This window comes from Lycorma delicatula, chromosome 4 (genome assembly GCF_047948215.1).
Source record: "Lycorma delicatula isolate Av1 chromosome 4, ASM4794821v1, whole genome shotgun sequence".
Taxonomy (NCBI): Eukaryota; Metazoa; Arthropoda; class Insecta; order Hemiptera; family Fulgoridae; genus Lycorma; species Lycorma delicatula.
In genome coordinates this window covers 153,585,762-153,603,668 of record NC_134458.1, presented here as the reverse complement: position 1 = coordinate 153,603,668, position 17,907 = coordinate 153,585,762, and the positions used below count along the sequence as shown (strand labels likewise).

Sequence of the window (17,907 nt, the reverse complement as noted above, 5' to 3'; positions counted from 1 at the left end):
ATATGCTGCAGTTTACAATTTTTTTTTTAAATTATGTGGTTTTCAGATTATTTTATTATTTAAAACAGGATGTTAATCAATATTTATTTGGTATAATACAGAAGAAGGAGCTGAAATAGCTTCAGAAGCTACTGAAGAAAGCCTTGCTTCTCTTGGTGTAATAGCCACATCGGAAACACCTACGTTAGAACGATCAAGCAGTACCAGTAGTGGTCATACGCCTAGCGGTAAGAGTATTATTCTCTTTATTATTTTATGAATGTTTTTACTTATCCTATCAATTAGACATTTAAATACAGGAAAAAACAAAGTATCAGTAAATAATACTTAAACTGTTTTTATGGAGTTTGTTTTCATAAAAAATAAAGTTATTTGGTTACTTTTCAAGAAGACACCCCCAGCTGATCTGTAGTTAGTCAGTTATCATTGCAGTTAGTCAGTTAGTTGTTGGATGGCGTCACTGAAAGGAAGAAATAAATAGTATATATGTTTTCTTTTAAAATATGTATATTGTACTGTAATATCATTAAAATAATACAATGATATTGTAATAATAATATAAAGTACAGTATTTTTTGAGTATAGTAATTTGCTGTATAACTTAACCTGTATTTCTGTATTAAATGCGAGTCTCAATTTATGTGATTTTATTATACACAGAAATTTTCTGGAGCGCAACACCTGCGTAAATTGAAGGTGCACTGTATAATAAATTTATATAAATAACTAAATAAATAAATGTTTATATAGATTTATATAATAAATAAATCTAAAAGTATAAATATAATTGAACCAAACTTGACCTACGCTTGCTTCGTTTGCTAGTCAAAGTTAGCAAGCGAAGTGAGCATAGGTTAAGTTTGGTTAAATTATATTTATTTATTATATAGAGTTAGATTATAATTTTAATTTATTTATTTTCGTGTTTCAGTGGCGCCATCTAGCTACTAAATGACTAACTACAATGACAATTGACTAACTAGAGATTGGGTGCAGGCATGTTCTTGAAAAGTACCATCATTTGACGCAACTATGATAAAAAAAATTGCTTTATTGGAACTAATGTTTCTAAAAATATTGATAAAAATTTTAATTTATGTATTTGTATAATTTTAGTTGAAACATATATTTTTATAATATTTATGAACAATTTTAGGTGGTGATGACATCCCTTGGGAAGTACGTAGTATGAGTTCATTAAGATCATTAGTAACCTGTGGTAACAATAAAATTGATAAAAGATCTTTACCGCATATGACTCAGCCACACTTTATTGCTTTATGGCGAACACTTCATGATATGCTTAGTTGTCAACCTGAAGATCAAGAAATGTATCATGCAATTGCATCGATTGGTAAGTTATTCTTTTACTTAGTGATAATTGTTATTAATTTTCCTTTAAATGATTCCTTACAGCACAATATAGTTTATTAAAAAAAGTATCAATTTTATTTTGACCTTACAAGATTGAGCTAGCCAATATTAGGAAGAATGAGAGTAAATATTTACAGCATATTAAAGAATATAAAATTTTATTTTAATATTATGTTTTATTTTTATTTTCATGTTTATAATTTAGATATAAATTTTTTTTTTTAGTTAGCATAATGATTAATTTGTATACTATATTATTTATTTTATATTTATTAAACTAATTTTTATTTAGCACACATTTTATTTACTGTTGGAAAAAATTTTCATTTGTATTAATGATGGTAAACATGCCACATATTTTTTTTTTCAAAGTTTGTTGTTCTAGGATTGTAAAACACTCATTAGCAATTCATCCAACAAAAAAACTGCTATTTACTGTAGAAAATACTTCTCTGTGGAGAAGTTATTCAGCTCTAATTATGTATTTTTTAATGTTTGTTATGTTTAATGAAATCATTGTATCTGTGCAAAATAAATACTTGTAGTTACCAAAAATAGGTTACTATAAAAAAAAAGATCAGCAGCTGGAAGTAATGATGATAAATGATGATACTCAAGTAAATTACATTGGTAGAAAATCAGTCTACTTATTGTGTAGTTTATAATATCAAAGATCACTGTCACTATTTTTGTCTAAGATAGTGATCAGTAGAAATTAACTCTCTAAATGTTAGATTAATAAATTGTACATTAAAAAAAATAAAATTCTCTTTCATCCCATCTTTCTTGGTTAGATACCATGGGAATTGTCTCAACTGCTTCCCTAGCTCTATATTGGCTTAATTTGCGGTATCATGTTGATACATTGTGTACAACTGCTCAGGGGAACCTCTACCCTTTATATCAGGCAATTCTACCAATGGATCTGCCTGGGCACTATGTTCTTATACGGGAATTTCATTTCATAAAAAGCTAAACTATACTCCTGAGATCATTTTGAAGCTAACATGTCATAATAATTGTAAAAATTCAAGGAAAGTCTTATTTTATTCCTCCATTCATATTAACTTTTCTATTAACGTATATAATTTCATTTTATTATTGTAACTTGTTTTTAAAAAAATAAAATTTTTCTTTAAAAAATTTTTTTAATCAAAAATTAATCTTGTGATCTTAAGCTTATGTAAAGGACATAAACAATAATTTTAAAATATACCCTAATAACACTGTCCTTGTCTAATTTGAGTGTTTTTAAACGTATACTTTTCTAGTTATCATCTTTGATAAGTAAACTGCTACAGGTTTTTTAAAAAAAATGAAAAAAAAAATACCAGTTTAGTTGACAAACTGAGTAAGTAAATTTATGAATAATTAAAGGTAATTGCAATTAGTACAGGGACAAAATGGTATTAGATAAATTAAAAAAATAAAATAATAACGTTTACATTAACTGTAAAGAGGAAAGAAAGTTTTGTAGAAATCATTATTATATAGCTTTGAAACTGTTTTTATACTGCTTATTAGACAATTTGTCAGTTTAATCATTTTCTTTCAAAAGATACTATACATTGTTTGCTTTTCTTTAAAAGCAAGTTAAAATTATAACTTTCAAAATGATCAGAGAAGATGTGTCTGGTAAAGTGTCTGAGGTGTCATTTGGTAAATTCAGACCTCTTATCTGTGCTTATTTCTAAATCTTTTTCAGTGATGTAAATTAATAATTTCTTAAGTTGTTTTGATATTATAGTTTTATAATTGTTGCAAATGAATGATTATGGATAAATTTATTTAAATACATTTTAATACTGTAAAATGGGTCAAAGTTGATGTATATGGTAATTTGATGCTTGAAAAATCAGAATTTTACAATAAAGTTTGTCAGCTTTGTTTCCCCAAATAGTATTTTCTCTCTGCTATCACTATTTTAATGTAGTATATACTATAATGGAGCTCAAAGTTATATATAGAGTATTCTACTCGCTAAATAAGTTATTTTATTTCAGGTACACTCTTACTTCAGTTAGGTGATGTTGGTAAACGATTTTATTCGATGAAGAGTGAGACAAACGAAAGCCTTTCTAGTTTATCTGATCCTACTAATGCTGATGCGGTAATTTCATATATTGGATTTCTATTTATTTATTTTTTGGTTAAGTTTAATGATTAGAAATTATAAATTTGATCATTAATATATTTTTTATTTTGAATTAAAACATTGTTACCCAAAAATAACTTCAGAAGAACAAAAAATAAGAGACTTAAGAAAAATCTGCATCAGACAAACACATCATTTGATATAATAACTAGATCTATCTTCTGTTAATTATAAGAAATACATTGAAATTAAATTTTGAAAGCCATAAATGTTTTGGTACTGTTTATTTGCTTGGTAGACCACCAAATAATGATGATTCAAAATTCTGAATTTTTAAAATTAAGGTTATTTTACAATCAGAAGTTTTAAATGAAATAAAAAATATTTATTTTCTATTGTCAAATTAGGATTTACATCAGATTGTAAATTCTTAGGAAGTAAAAAAATAAAAATGGATATTCGAAAATAAAAAACTGTAATTAGTGAAAAGTCAGTCATGTTATTTTATTTAATTAAAATTGTCTTCATTTTTATTTTAAGATTTAACATATTTACTAATGAAAATGATGATAGGTGGTACTTACACTTTAGGTGGTTGTGTGTAAAAGTGCCATGTGTAGTTCAATTTACATCATAGTATTTATTACATAATAATTGATGTCCTTATTGAAAGAATTTGCTGATTAGGTAAAGTTATTGCCATATACTTTATTTTTGTAAAATACTTTTAACAACGAATATTAATTTTATTCTTAACAAGTAGTTAAAGTAGTTATACGAAGTGTGACAATAAAGTAATGAGACTGATGTGAAAAAAAATGTTGCTTACCGTTTTAGTCATGTTTAGTGTTGTCTCCTTCAAAGTAGTTCCCCTCTGATTGCACACACTTATTCCAGCGCTTCTACCATTGCGTAAAATTTCTGGAACTTATCTTCTGTAATATCCTCCAAGACCCTCGTCACAGCTTTTTGGACATCTTGTGTTTGAAAATGGTGTCCCTTGACCGCCATTTTGACTCTTGGAAATAGAAAAAAGTCGCACGGAGCGATATCTGGTGAATAAGGTGGCTGTGGTAGTACTGAAATTTGTTTTGAGGTTAAAAATTGCTGTACTGACAGAGCAGTATTGGATGGTGCATTATCTTGATGCAGAATCCAATTATCAGCAATGTTGGCACAGACACGAAGAACTCGTTTACGAAGTCTTTCTAAAATTTCTTTGTAGAAATATTGGTTAACTGTTTGTCCAGGAGACACCCACTCTTTATGAACAATTCCCTTGGAATCGAAGAAGCACACAAGCATGCATTTCACTTTTGACGCGAGCTTTTTTTGGTCTGGGTGATCCCTTTGAGCACCATTGTGAACTTTGGCGTTTTGTCTCTGGATCGTATTGAAAAAACCAACCTTCATCACCAGTGATAACACGGCTCAACAAATCTGGATTGATTTCTGTTTGCTCTAACAGATCGGCTGCCAAATTTTTCTGTGTTTCTCGCTGTTGTGAGTTTTTTGCGGACCATTTTTGCACAAATCTTTCTCATACGAGTACCAAGATCTTCAGTTAATATTAGACGAACTGTTTCTCAATTGATGTTGAGTTCTTCTGCAATCATTTTTACGGATAATCTTCAATCAGATCATACAATTTCATGCACCCTGGTCAAGTTGACATCTGTCCGTGAGGTTGATGGTCGTCCACTGCGGTCTTCATATCTTCAACATTCGTTCTGCCTTCACTAAAACTTTTATGCCACCGAAAAACTTCACATAACCTCTAAAAACTCTTCACATAACCTCCTCTCCAAAAGCCTTCTGAAGCTTCCCATAAGTTGTCGTCCCGTTTTCACCCAATTTAACGCAAAAAGAAATGGCATACCGTTGTGCAATATTTTGCGGTTTCATTTCTGTGACGAGAGACACAAACACGTGTTCACTTATTACAGCACAACTCACGACTGAGCAGTTACATCAATGTGCCGCTTGGACTAGAAGTAGCTTACAGACAAAGGTCAAAGATGGTACGCCTATGCAAGCTGCAGGGTTGCCACATATTGCAAAGAAAAATCAGTCTCATTACTTTATTGTCACACCTCGTATGTTACTTAGTTTCGTATGTTATTTTGTATTGCACTCATAAATATATTATGATACAAATTATTAAATTCTTTAAGGTTACAATAGTTTTTAGAAGATCTATAGATTTTTAGGAAAAAATGCATTTATTTTATAACAATATCAGACCTGTCATAGTTTTTTAAAAATAAAAATTGGGGGTTTGAAAGAACTAAAGAAGTGATTATCAGTTAGTTGACTTCAGAAAAAACAATGCACAAGGAGCATGTTGGTTTAAAAAGAGTTAAGCATTTTTAAAAGTTTTAATAGTAATATCTTTGTTTTATTGGTTTTTTAAATAGATAAATAAATAAGCACTAATTTTATTGGGAGAGAATTGGTTTTAAAAGCTTATTAAAATTAGCTACACTTTTTATTAAAAAAAAAGAAAAATGTTACATGTAGCAGAATCGGCTGTTTAAAGTATATACAGGTTTTTTTCTGTAACTCATCGGGTTGGTCTAGTGGTGAACACATCTTCCCAAATCAGCTTATTTGGAAGTCAAGAGTTCCAGCGTTCAAGTCCTAATAAAGTCAGTTATTTTTATACAGATTTGAATACTAGATCATGGAAATCTGTGTTGTTTGGGGTTGGGTTTCAATTAACCACACATTTCAGGAATGTTTTAAATTAGACTGTACAACACTACACTTCATCTACACTCATACATATCATCCTCATTCATCCTTTGAAGTAACACCTAAACAGTAATTCCCGAAGGCTTAACAGGAAAAAGAAAAAAAGGTTTTTTTCTCTATTTTTTAAGGGGACAGTGATGTTAAATTGTAGTTTTTATTATTTTGTTATGTAATAATAAGTATGTTGCATATAATAATAAGTATAAGGAAAGACATGTTGCTGTAAGATGTGCTGCTCCTTAGGTCAGCATTATGCACAAACTGCCTCTACAACTCGGTTCCTCATTTATATTTGAGTATTATTCATTATATCTTTTTATGTTTCTTAAATAATATATTGCAGTTTTTCAATGATCTCTTTGGAATTATGAGAAATTACTGTATGCTAGAACCCATTCCCTTTATGACACTTTTCAGTAGATGTAGCCAATTAATGTTCTTTTCTTATGGTCTATTGGAATAAATTTTTCATATGTATTCTGACTATATATTGATTATGAGTGTGAATTAAATATAAACCAGAATATTTGATGTCATTGATGCATAGCTAATGGAGAGGGGTGTGGCTTCTCAGTGTTGTACATAGGGATGTGTGGAGGTGATTCCACTCTTAGAAAGCCAGCTCACTACATTTTTGTCGCCAGTATCACAATGTAAAAACAGGAGGTATCATCGTGCGTTGCACAACGTATTATCATTATTATTATTATTATTATTATTAAATTTCTCATGGCAGAGGGTGTGAAACCATCCAAAATTTTGAGAAGACTTCAGGGACAACACACTTAAAAAGACTCAAGTGTATGATAGGCATAAGCAGTTTTCGGAAGGATGAGAACCAGTTGAAAGTGAAGGTCACCATCACCCAATGATAAGTGCTACTGCTGAAAACGTTCTCATGGTTTGTCACCTTGTCGAGGACGACTGTTGATTAACAATTGCAGAAATTGCTTCTGAGATCAGAGTAAGCTACGGCAGTGCTCAGGCAATCATTACTGGCAATCTTGGATTTAAAAAAGTGACAGCATGTTGGATCCCTCGTTTTCTCACCAAAGGTCAGAAGCTCTATCACATACAGGTGTGCCAGCGGTTGTTGAGTCGTTACAAAGTTGAAGGAAATTTTTTTTTATCAAATCATGACTTGATGAAACTTGGATGCACCATTACACCCCAGAATCAAAACAGGCAACTATGGAGTGGCAAAAAAAGGGAGAAATTGCACCCATTTAAGCCAAAACTTGACTGTCAGCTGGAAAGGTTCTGATCACAGTATTTTTTGTTTTCAAAGGAGTTTTTCATGTTGATTTTCTCCATGAATGTCATACAGTGAATTCTGCGTATTACTACCAACTTTTAGATGAAGAAAAACTTGCATATCATCAAAAAAGATGTCAATTTCCAATCCAAAACAATATTCTGCTTCATGAACGCTCAGCCCATACTGCAGTTCAAACTCAGGAAAAAATTACATCCTTATTCTGGACTACAATGGAGCACCCTCCATACACCCCGGACTTGTTTCAAACAACATCGTTTGTTTGGGCCACTAAAAGAAGCACTTGGAGGACCGAAATTTGAAAACGATGTTGCTATTGAAGCATTCATGATTCAGTTGACATCATGCCGACCTTCATTTTATGATGGTGGGATCAAAAAGCTACCTGTCCACTGGGAAAAATTTATTTCAAAAAATAATATTGTGAGTATGTATTTTTATTATCCTTCAATTAATTGTAAAACAAAAATTCCGGTTTATATTTGATTTACCCTCGTATTTTATCCCAGAGATTTTTCAGTAGTTAAAAAACTAGTAATTGATAATTCCAGATTGCATTTGCATTTACTTTCTTTAATACAGTTTATTTATAAATGAATTTTGCAAAAAAAAATATCTCATTTCCTTTTTTATTTACATTCTTTGTATTTCATATATCTAAAAAAAAAAAATTAAAAAAAATATGGTCATAATGCCCTCTCCTCTTAATTTGTACATTGTGCGTTAACTAAATTTTTAACTTTTGGCTGTTTCAACTTATCAAGATGAAATTATTTTATTACAAAAAAAATTTAAGAATTAATTTTTTTTTCAAATGGCTAATGCCATTTGAGTGTTTTAAAATACATTTTTATTATCTTAACATTGAGTGGAGCTAATATACATATAATGCATTGTTTCTCATAGGAAATTCAATAATTTATTGTTTTAACATTTGTCCTAGTCTTTTTTTTTATGGCTATGAAACATGTAAAGCATTGAAGTATAAATAGTGCTAATCAGAGGTTTTTGATGCTTACATGTAGGGCTGAATATCTATCTGATTTCAGATGGCTTGATGTGCTGATATATGAATACTACAGTTCACAAAGAAGGCAACAGGAAACCACTTTACTCTCTATTTTACTTAATAAGCCTGGCTTGAGATACTTATTATCCCTGAGAATGGGTGTAACCATTTTTAAGGGTATCTCATGTCTGGTCATCTACAATCATTATGGTTAAGACACCTACCATAAATTTTGAGTTTCTCCACGAGTGAAATGGGTGCTAATTTATATAGTTTATTAGTGGTTTAACAGATTAATGAAAGATTTTTCTTTTTGGTTTGATTAGTTGAGAAGTAAGTAAATAATGTTATAAAGGTAGTAATAATAACGTCAATTTTAAGGTACATCTAAATGCTGGAAAATATTGATAAGCATGTATATTCAGTTTTATTAGAAATGACTTTGACCTAACTTAATAATTTTGCACTTTACAATGGTTAAAAATGGCTTGGTAATTGACATACAATCACTAGAAAAAGTGATGCCAGAGAAAAACAAATTAATAAAAAAGTAGCTTGTGCCCGGATCCTGTAATAATTCAGTTCAACAGTCTGTCATTTTATTAACTGAACTGTTAAGATGAATAAAAAGAATTCTTGTTTAATTCCTTTTTGTGTTTTTTTCAGGGTTCAGATCGTAATGGAAATCCAGAGGAACCTGTTTCACAGCTATCTTCATCTGATGGTTCAGGTGATAATTGGGCGATTGCATTAGAGCAGTTTGTTGCTACTGCTTTAACTGGTGATCCGATTGTTAAATTTTTTAGCCAGAAAGTTGATTTATCTGAAGCCGTTTCTAAACTGAGAAAACAAAGATTTACTACTTTACACTGTTTTTCTGATTATCAGTGACATTGAGCCTTTCTTTTATATTAAGGTAAGTTTCCTTAGAAACTTTAAAATTTTTTATCTTTTGTGTACTGACAGTGTTTTTTGTCTCCAGATGCTTATTGTTAGATATTATAACAAAATATTGTACTTTCTCATCCTTAATTATATGCTTAATTTATTCTAATTCTTAGTCTCCCAGTAAAGTTTTTATCTTACTGTTATTTAAGCCTATATGTTTTAAAATATAATCTATTAACATATTTACCCTTTTTACCAGATTTTACTACAGGCTTGTCTTGTATAATTCATCACAAGCTAAAATGACTTGAACTTTATCAAAGTTTTCATCATTGTCTTATAACAACACCACTTTCAGACTTTCTCCTCTCCCTTTATGATTTTGGTGTTAAGTCCTCAGTAAACTTTGTTTATTTGTTATTCTTCGCTTTCATTTCCCTAATTATCATTCCTCTATTACTTCCCCTTCCTGATACATAGTCCAACCAACTTGTTCTTGTCTTTTTAGTCTTCTTGTTCTCTTTTGCCTCTATTATTCTTAAAAATGTCGAAGAAAAATAACTGAATTTCTTCTAAATTTCCTTTTTTTATAGCAGTCCTGCTTTAAATATCTAATTTAAGAATTACTTTCCTTATCATAGAGTTTGCTATTCTCCTTAAATACATCATTTTTGCTACTATTACTTGGAATGCTGTGTTAGTTATTACTGGTCAGCTTTCTTTTCTGAACAAGAATGTAGGTTAGTATTGGGTTCTGTGGACCTCTGATTTTGTTTCATTTAATAGACATTTTTCAAAAATCTTTATTTTTTCTTTCAGGCATTGTTATTGGTTTTGTTACGTGCCAAAATTGTGCAGAAATAAAATATTATGATTATATTATTGTAAACTGGATATTATTTTACAATTTAGATTATTTACAATCATTTTACTGTTAAAAATTATAATCATTTTCAATTCGGTTTGTTAACCTGTTTCCTTGTTTTGGTGAGTAGGTTTATGGTAATTTTGAAAACAAAGTCTGGTATATTCTTCTTTGTTCAACAATGTAGCTCTAAATATTGTGTCAGGAAATAAATATATTTCCTGATATTTTTCTCTTTTTGCATCATTTCAAACTTTGTAAATATTTTAAGTCTTTCTACTATTAATTTTGTAGTAATATTAAATTAATTTACACCAATCATACAGTGGTGATTGATAATATATGCATTATATAACACGTAATGTAATCATGTGGTATGACAATGTATCTTAACATCAGTTGCTCAGAAGTAATTGATATTTTGTTTCTTCATTTATTGTGAAACTAAGTAAGTTTTATTATTTTGATTTTCTTGTAACTTGATAAATAAATTAAAAGTTTATAATTCTGTGGATTTTATGTTAATTATTTTTAAAAAAATAATTTGTTAAGAATTTCAAAATATTATTTGTTATTAGATTGCTCTAACAATTGTCCTGATCTATTCAAGAAACATTGTAAAATAAGATAACAATTTGCAATAGTAAGTTTTAATGTGTGGAGGAGGATTATTACCAATAAAAAACATACCATTATAGGTATATGTTTTTGGTAAAATAATGTGACAAACTCATGGTGTATAAGAAAAATTCTTGAGCAAATGGATTAAACATATAACTCACAATATGTTGTTACATTCCTCTTTAATATTCCTGAGAATTAGAAGGCGTAAAGGTGATGGTTATATATGAAAATCTATAGTTCATTGAAGAAAGAAATTAATTATGAGTATTAATGTATTTATAGAGATTATATGCTAACCAGGTGAGTACTTCACACCTTTTTTGGTATGTGGTGTGCTGTCTTGCCCTAGAACTGATAGGTATAAATATTAAAATGATAGACCATTTTTGTGTAATGGAATAAGATTTTTTTTTAAATCGCTAAAAAAATTAATTAGGAAATAATGTTTTGTTACATATCAATTTAAACAGAAAATTCTATATTTTATATTAGTTGGAAAATATTTATAGACTTACCTACATATAAATGAAAATCCAGATGATGAATTGAAAAAAAATTTAAAACAATTTTTTTCTAATTTTATTAGCATATAATGAAATCTAAAAATAGGTTGTAAAAAAATTATTATATACAAATGTCATGTTTTTTTTACTGTTAAATTCATTTAAAAAAAATACTAATTACACTGGGGAACAAAAAAGAATTTTTTTTGTCTCTGATTCTCCTGTTCAGAATATCTGATTCTGATAGTACTTTTTCTCCTGAATTCAAATTTGATGTCGATTTTCCCCCATCACGCAAGGTTTTCAAGAGACAGGTATTTGTAATTTCAAACATTTTAGTACTTCCTACATTTTAACTACACAATATTCAAACATTTAAATCACCTAGAAAGTAAGAAATGATGATTTTCTTCTATAATTCGCCTGTGGAGCATTCCTCTTGATGGCCCGACAATAATTGGCCAGCATATTAGGATTCCATTTGCCTTGATACCTCTTTTCCATAGCTGAAATCTCCTGATGAAAGTGTTCCCCGTGCCCATTGCTCACTGCTTGCAAAATTTGGTGTTATCTAGGTGTGAGTGCAGGAAGTGTACTTTTAAGGACATATTACAACCCAAATTTTTATAAGATGTTATAATATCGTTGACAGTATCACGATAATTTTCAGCGTTTCGATTTCTCAAAAAATTCTGAGTAACATTTTTTAATGCTTGCCAAACTGTTTTCTCTAGTAGATTCAATAGTTCCTCAGACTTTTCATCATGTATTAGTGATCGTATTTGTGGACCCACAAATATTCCTTCTTTAATTTTTACATCACCAATTTTAGGAAACTTCTGTTTTAAGTACATGACAGAAGTATTGTCCATGGCCTTGACAAAATTCTTCATTAATTCTAGTTTGATATGTAACGAAGGTAGATACACATTTTTAGGATTACGATATGGGTCATGTTTCACATTTTTCTGTTCAGGAATGAGTGATTTGTGTTTAGGCCATTCTTTTTTAATGAATTGTTTTTTCTGTCCCTAGTATCCCATTTACACAAAAAACAGTACTTTGTGTAACCAAGCTGCAGACCAAGAATAAGTGCAATTACCTTCAAATCACCACAAATATTCCATTCATACACCGCATATTGGTAGTTTTTCCAATATAAATTTAAAGTTTTCATATGTTTCTATCATACTAGCAGAGTGAGCCACAAGCACTGATGAGAATTTATTGTCATTGTGCAGAAGCACAGCTTTTAAAATAACTTTAGAGGAATCGATGAACAAGCGCCATTCTGTTGGGTTATGTTCATTACAAAGTGTCTCCATAACAGAAGAAATGTCATTACAAAACACTAAGCGATTTTCTTCAGAAAAATAGTCTTTAAATTCAGAATGACAATTATGATAAGTACATATCTGTATTTTTTTGAAGAGGATTCCATCCTTTTAGCCGGGAAGCAAGCATTTCAGACTGTTTTTGGATAACTTTAAATCTCATATGAGATCGTGAAGAATTTATTGAGTCGGTAAGTGAGGCTCAGATGAACTGCTTTGTTGAAAAGTTGTGTCACCAGAATCTGTTCCTTTTTCTTCGTTACTTCCATCAAACTGTGAGCTCTCTTCAAACGTCAGATGTTCTGGAGGCTTTGGTATGGGCAATTCTTTGCAGTGTGGAACTGGTCTCATTGCAGATTGCAAGTTAGAGTACACCACTGTATGTTCTGATTTTGATGTAATCTCTTTACTGTTTGTTAAGCAGAAATAACAGTCAGAAGAGTGATTTTTGGTTTTTCTCCAAATCATAGGGATATGAAATGGTATGTGGTATATGTCATTTTTCCATGCAGTGAGAAGCCTAGAACATGATAAACAACAGATATGTGGGGCCTGCGCCCTTGTTTGGTCCCTGATTTTACACCCAAAATAAAGTTCATAACACTTTTTTACTAATGGGGTAAGACTTGAGTGTCACTTCACCACATACATAACAAAAATTGTTAGGATAATTGAAACAAACTCTAGGCATTGTAACCGATGACTAATTAAAAAAAAAAAAAAAAGTTGTAAATATGTAATACACAATAATTCAGACACACAAAGCACTCACAATGATGTATTTGCTGGTTCGCTACTATTTCACAACTGGCATCGTTCTGATGAATATGTGTGCTACACTAGATCATGTTTGTACATGTCTATACACATCTGAATCTGCACAACAGCAGCAACGTTACTCTTTGAGTGTTAGCTCATTTGGTTCCATCATATTTACAATGTTCTAGGAGCTTTTACTTGACAATGGACGTAGGATGAAAAAATGTTTTAAAATATTTAAAAAAATAAAAATAACAAAACACTATGGGTGATGGAGAAATTCCAAATACATATTTGAAAACAGGATAAAAAACTGCATTAATACACCTATTGGTACTCATGAGACAAAAATCATGTTGACCATTGTATCAAAACAAAAATTTTAAATGTAATACAACTTAATTTATATATATATATAATTAATAACGTACGATTATATTGATATAACATTATATATATATATATTTTTTTTTTGTCGCCAAATGGCTTTGACGGCATGTAATTCATAACCTTTTGGTGACGTTGGTCGTCCTTCACCGACGTAGCCGAGGTGGTTGTCCCTGAGTGATCCCACACTGGGTCGGCTCCTGCTGGTGATGAGTCTGGCCAGGGTGATTGAAGCCCGGCGAGCAGGAGTGGGTAGGTAGCATCTGCATCCAGTGGCTCCCTCAGCAGGCCAGCCAGGGCGACTAAAGCCCAGTGAGCTGGAGCTGGAGCGGGAAGGTAGTGTCCGCATCCAGCAACTCCCTCGGCGGGCTGGCCAGGCCTGTTGCTCCAGCGGGGATGTTGGCATCCGCTGGGAGGTCCCATGTTAAGCCAGCCCGGGAACTTCTGTCTTCTTCTTCTTGGTCTTCTCCAGGTGGTGGTCAATGATGAATTGCCAATTTGTATCAGCGCGTCCGTATACTGTGAGCCAGTTCATATCTCGTATTCTGGCCGCTGATATTAAATTAGGCATATACGTGATAACAATACATATATATTATACTTCTAATGGTACAATAGACTTTAAATCTAACTTTATATATTTTACATTGATTAACTATCATTATAATTTAAATGACTATGATAGCCACCATAAAAATGAGAACAAAAAACAAAAGAAAGAAAGAATGAGAATGTGTTAGTTCAAAAGAGAAACGATTTCAACCAATTCTAGTGATTTTTCCAGTATGTTACAATAATATTTTCGGAAAAAATTTATTAGAATTATTCAGTATTACAGTCGTAATTTTGGCTGAAAATTCTATAATGGAAGGAAAAAGTACAATAAAAATTAAAATAATTGCCATTTACATCTAGTGTACTCAGTTTTCTTTTCTTTTTTTTTCTTCTTTTTTTTTTAGTAGGGTTTAAATTCCTCTCTGTATAAGTGTGAAGAGGATGAAAAATTTCTTCAATCTAATAAGATTGTGTTAACTCAGATTATATTTTTTCAACTAGTTTCGAGCTGTATGGGAATCTGCTGTGGTATTTCAGTCTATCACTGATTCTACTCTCAGATATTAGAATCTACAGATTTTAAGTAGGTGCAGTGATAGAGTTTTCCCCAGGACCTTTTGTAGTATATTTTGTTGCATTATTAATTTAATGTTTTTCTCTATTTTAATTTCAGGTTTTCGAGTCTACTTATATTAGTAAAACATTATGAAAAAAAATCATGTACAATAATTAGACAATATAGTAATATTTTAATTGAGTTGATTTAAATTTATTGAATTGGCAGGAATAATAGAAATACTATATATATATATATATATATATATAGTTTACAATGTGCAATTTTTTCAATAATTTATGAAAGATAAGTTATAATACTAATGTGTTTCATCTCCTGTTTTTTATTTGTTTTAGTTAATAATGTAGTGTTATTAGTTGTAAGAAAAAAATCAACATTGGTTTATTATTATTGTTATTAGTATAGTGTTTATTTGTAACACATTTTAATTAATTGATTATTATTGTATATTATAAATATGTGATTATTAATAAATTAAATGTTTTGATTTTTTTGTTACTTTAAAAATAATAATTTGAAATAAGGTATGTTACTTAAGTTCTGTGAATTGTATGCTACTCTGAATTCAAAATTACATCACCGCGTCTTATTTCTTTATACATTGATTTTTTGCAGTGGCTAGAATGCTGACAGCCTAGAATTGTTATTTATTTATTCATTTAACCTTACTGTCAACAACAGACTGATGTGCAATTACTGTTACCTTACATTTTTTTAACAAAAGATCAATTATTATAATGTATGAAAACTGTGTCCAGCCTGACTGGGATTTGAACCCAGAAACATCTAGCTGAAAGGTAGTGATGCTACTGTTATGTTATGAGGGTTGACAGTTTGTCTCTATTAGGATGGCAAATAGAAAATGTATATATTTAAAGTAATTTAATGCTAATTTTCAACTCCTGAATAATTACATTTTTACAGGAGCTCATGTTATTTGGTTATGCAGTAAATTTTTATTTTATTAATTTTTGTTGAAATTTATCTTGCAACCTGCTAGATTAGGTTGCTTGTATTGTGTTTCTTCCTGGAAACTAGTCAGTAAAATCTGATTAAGTTAATTTGTAAATATCCAGTTATCATTCAATAAATTTGAAAAATTTATTAGGGTTTGATAATGACAAAATTTACTTTTTCTTACAAAAAAGATCAGTGAATATTAAAAAAAAAAAAAGTCGTTTATCTGAATTTACATTGTTATTATAAATGCTGAAGTAATGTAACAGTTAAAAATCCATACAAAAGTTTCTTAAGAAATAACATAATCTCCACTAAAACTTTTTATTCAGTCACAAACCTTGTTTGTGTTATTTCCAAAATAAAAGTAATAAAAAAATCTCTGCCTTATTAAACATGTATTTTCAGATGCTAATAACAAAAAGGTAAAAGCACAATTAGTTACCCTGGAGTGGAATTAAACTGCCCCAGTCATATTCGGTGGGTTAATGTTTAATAGTTAATATTCAGTGTCTTGATGTTCTCATTAAAAATTACTGAGAAATGTCTATTTCATTCATCTGCTTGTTTGTTTATTCACAAAGTAGCGACAGGCTGTTATCCAATTACCATTACTTGTTTTCCTTAGATTAGGAATGAATTTTCAGCTTGTAAAAAATGTCATACCTGACTTACTTAAAAATTAGAATATTTCAGTTTTTAACTGTTGAAAATAAATTCTTTTATCTGATGAGGTCTGTTAAGTGATAAAAATTTGTTGTTGACAGGTGACATTAATTCTTTAGTCATGACTGCAGTCTGAATGCAAATTTCAAAAATGTTTTGTCCACTGAAAGTTATTTGGTCTGGGTTCATAAGGTTGCAGTAATAATTGGATATGTAGATATGTACATTTCAAATAGAATTGTATTCAGTGTTTTTTAACATTCACCATGTGTGATGACTTTATGCAATTTATTCAAAACAGGAGACACTAGTTTGAAATGTTATATAATTTTTTGAATGTAAATGAATGAAAATTGTGCCTATCATGTAAGATCAAATATTTGTTGCATTATTTTTTTTTTCTAAATATATTTCATAGTTGATGCCTGTTTCAGATCTGTCATCAGTTTTTTTCTGGTATATCTACTCTTTATTAAGTCAATTAATTGAAAAATATTGTTATTATAAATACAACTAAGAAGACTGACATGGGTGTATATTGATATATCAGTAGAATTGTTTAGACTTTGCAAGATTGAAAAAGATAGTGATAAATCTTCTTGTACTCGACTTCTATTAAATGATTGTTACATGCAATAAAAAATTTCAAAAAAATAGTCAAAGTAGTTTGCTTGGTTTTTATTTAGACTTTTCCGAGTGTTATTGACATGTTCAAAGCAATCTTGTGAATATTATTTTTGTAATGAGAAAATATTATACACTCCAGATAGGAGTCCAAATTTATGCCTGTCCTCAAATGGACATTTTGTTTCCTGGTAGAAATAAATGATCCCAATATTTTTTACAAAATGTTACTGTTATTTTTTACACTTCAGAATTAGTCATTGAAATGAACTAAGATCACTCAAAAGCTGAGTTAACATTTAAATTTTTTGGAGTTTTTGTTATGACTCAAAGTCTTGAGACACATGTAATTTAATAAACCTTGCTGGCATACCTCAGAATGAACATGTAGAATTTCATTGACCTCCCTATCTGTATTTTGATTTCTTTTTACTTAACTCTTTTTTTGTGAAATAAATGTACAGATTTAAGTTAAAATAAGCAATCTCAGGTAGATTGATACCATACTGCATATATTTCATAGTTGATGGAATGCTTATTTGTGTGCAATGTGAAACCATTAACTAGATTAGCATGTTAAAACCTGTTTTATGAATGATTATAAATCAATCAGTAACACTTTTTTTTAATGGAGCAGAATTCCCAGATTTTTTTTAACAT

At 29.9% G+C, this 17,907-nt stretch overlaps 1 protein-coding gene across 4 annotated transcripts in view; it reads left to right on the top strand.

Moving 5' to 3' along the window:
• Positions 1-17,279, top strand: part of Tbc1d8-9 (TBC1 domain family member 8/9) — a 131,539-nt gene extending 114,260 nt beyond the window's left edge. Inside the window, exons 19-23 of one of the 4 annotated variants that reach the window (XM_075364417.1) lie at positions 102-227; positions 1,157-1,354; positions 3,378-3,484; positions 9,175-9,424; positions 17,058-17,279. In XM_075364417.1, coding sequence (XP_075220532.1) covers positions 102-227; positions 1,157-1,354; positions 3,378-3,484; positions 9,175-9,399 — 656 coding nt within the window. In that variant the 3' untranslated portion in view covers positions 9,400-9,424; positions 17,058-17,279. Of the gene's footprint in view, positions 1-101; positions 228-1,156; positions 1,355-3,377; positions 3,485-9,174; positions 9,425-10,215; positions 10,774-15,096 lie in introns of those variants that run through there. The other 3 variants (XM_075364419.1, XM_075364416.1, XM_075364418.1) reach the window with 3 other exon arrangements.
• The last annotated feature ends 628 nt before the right edge of the window (positions 17,280-17,907 follow it).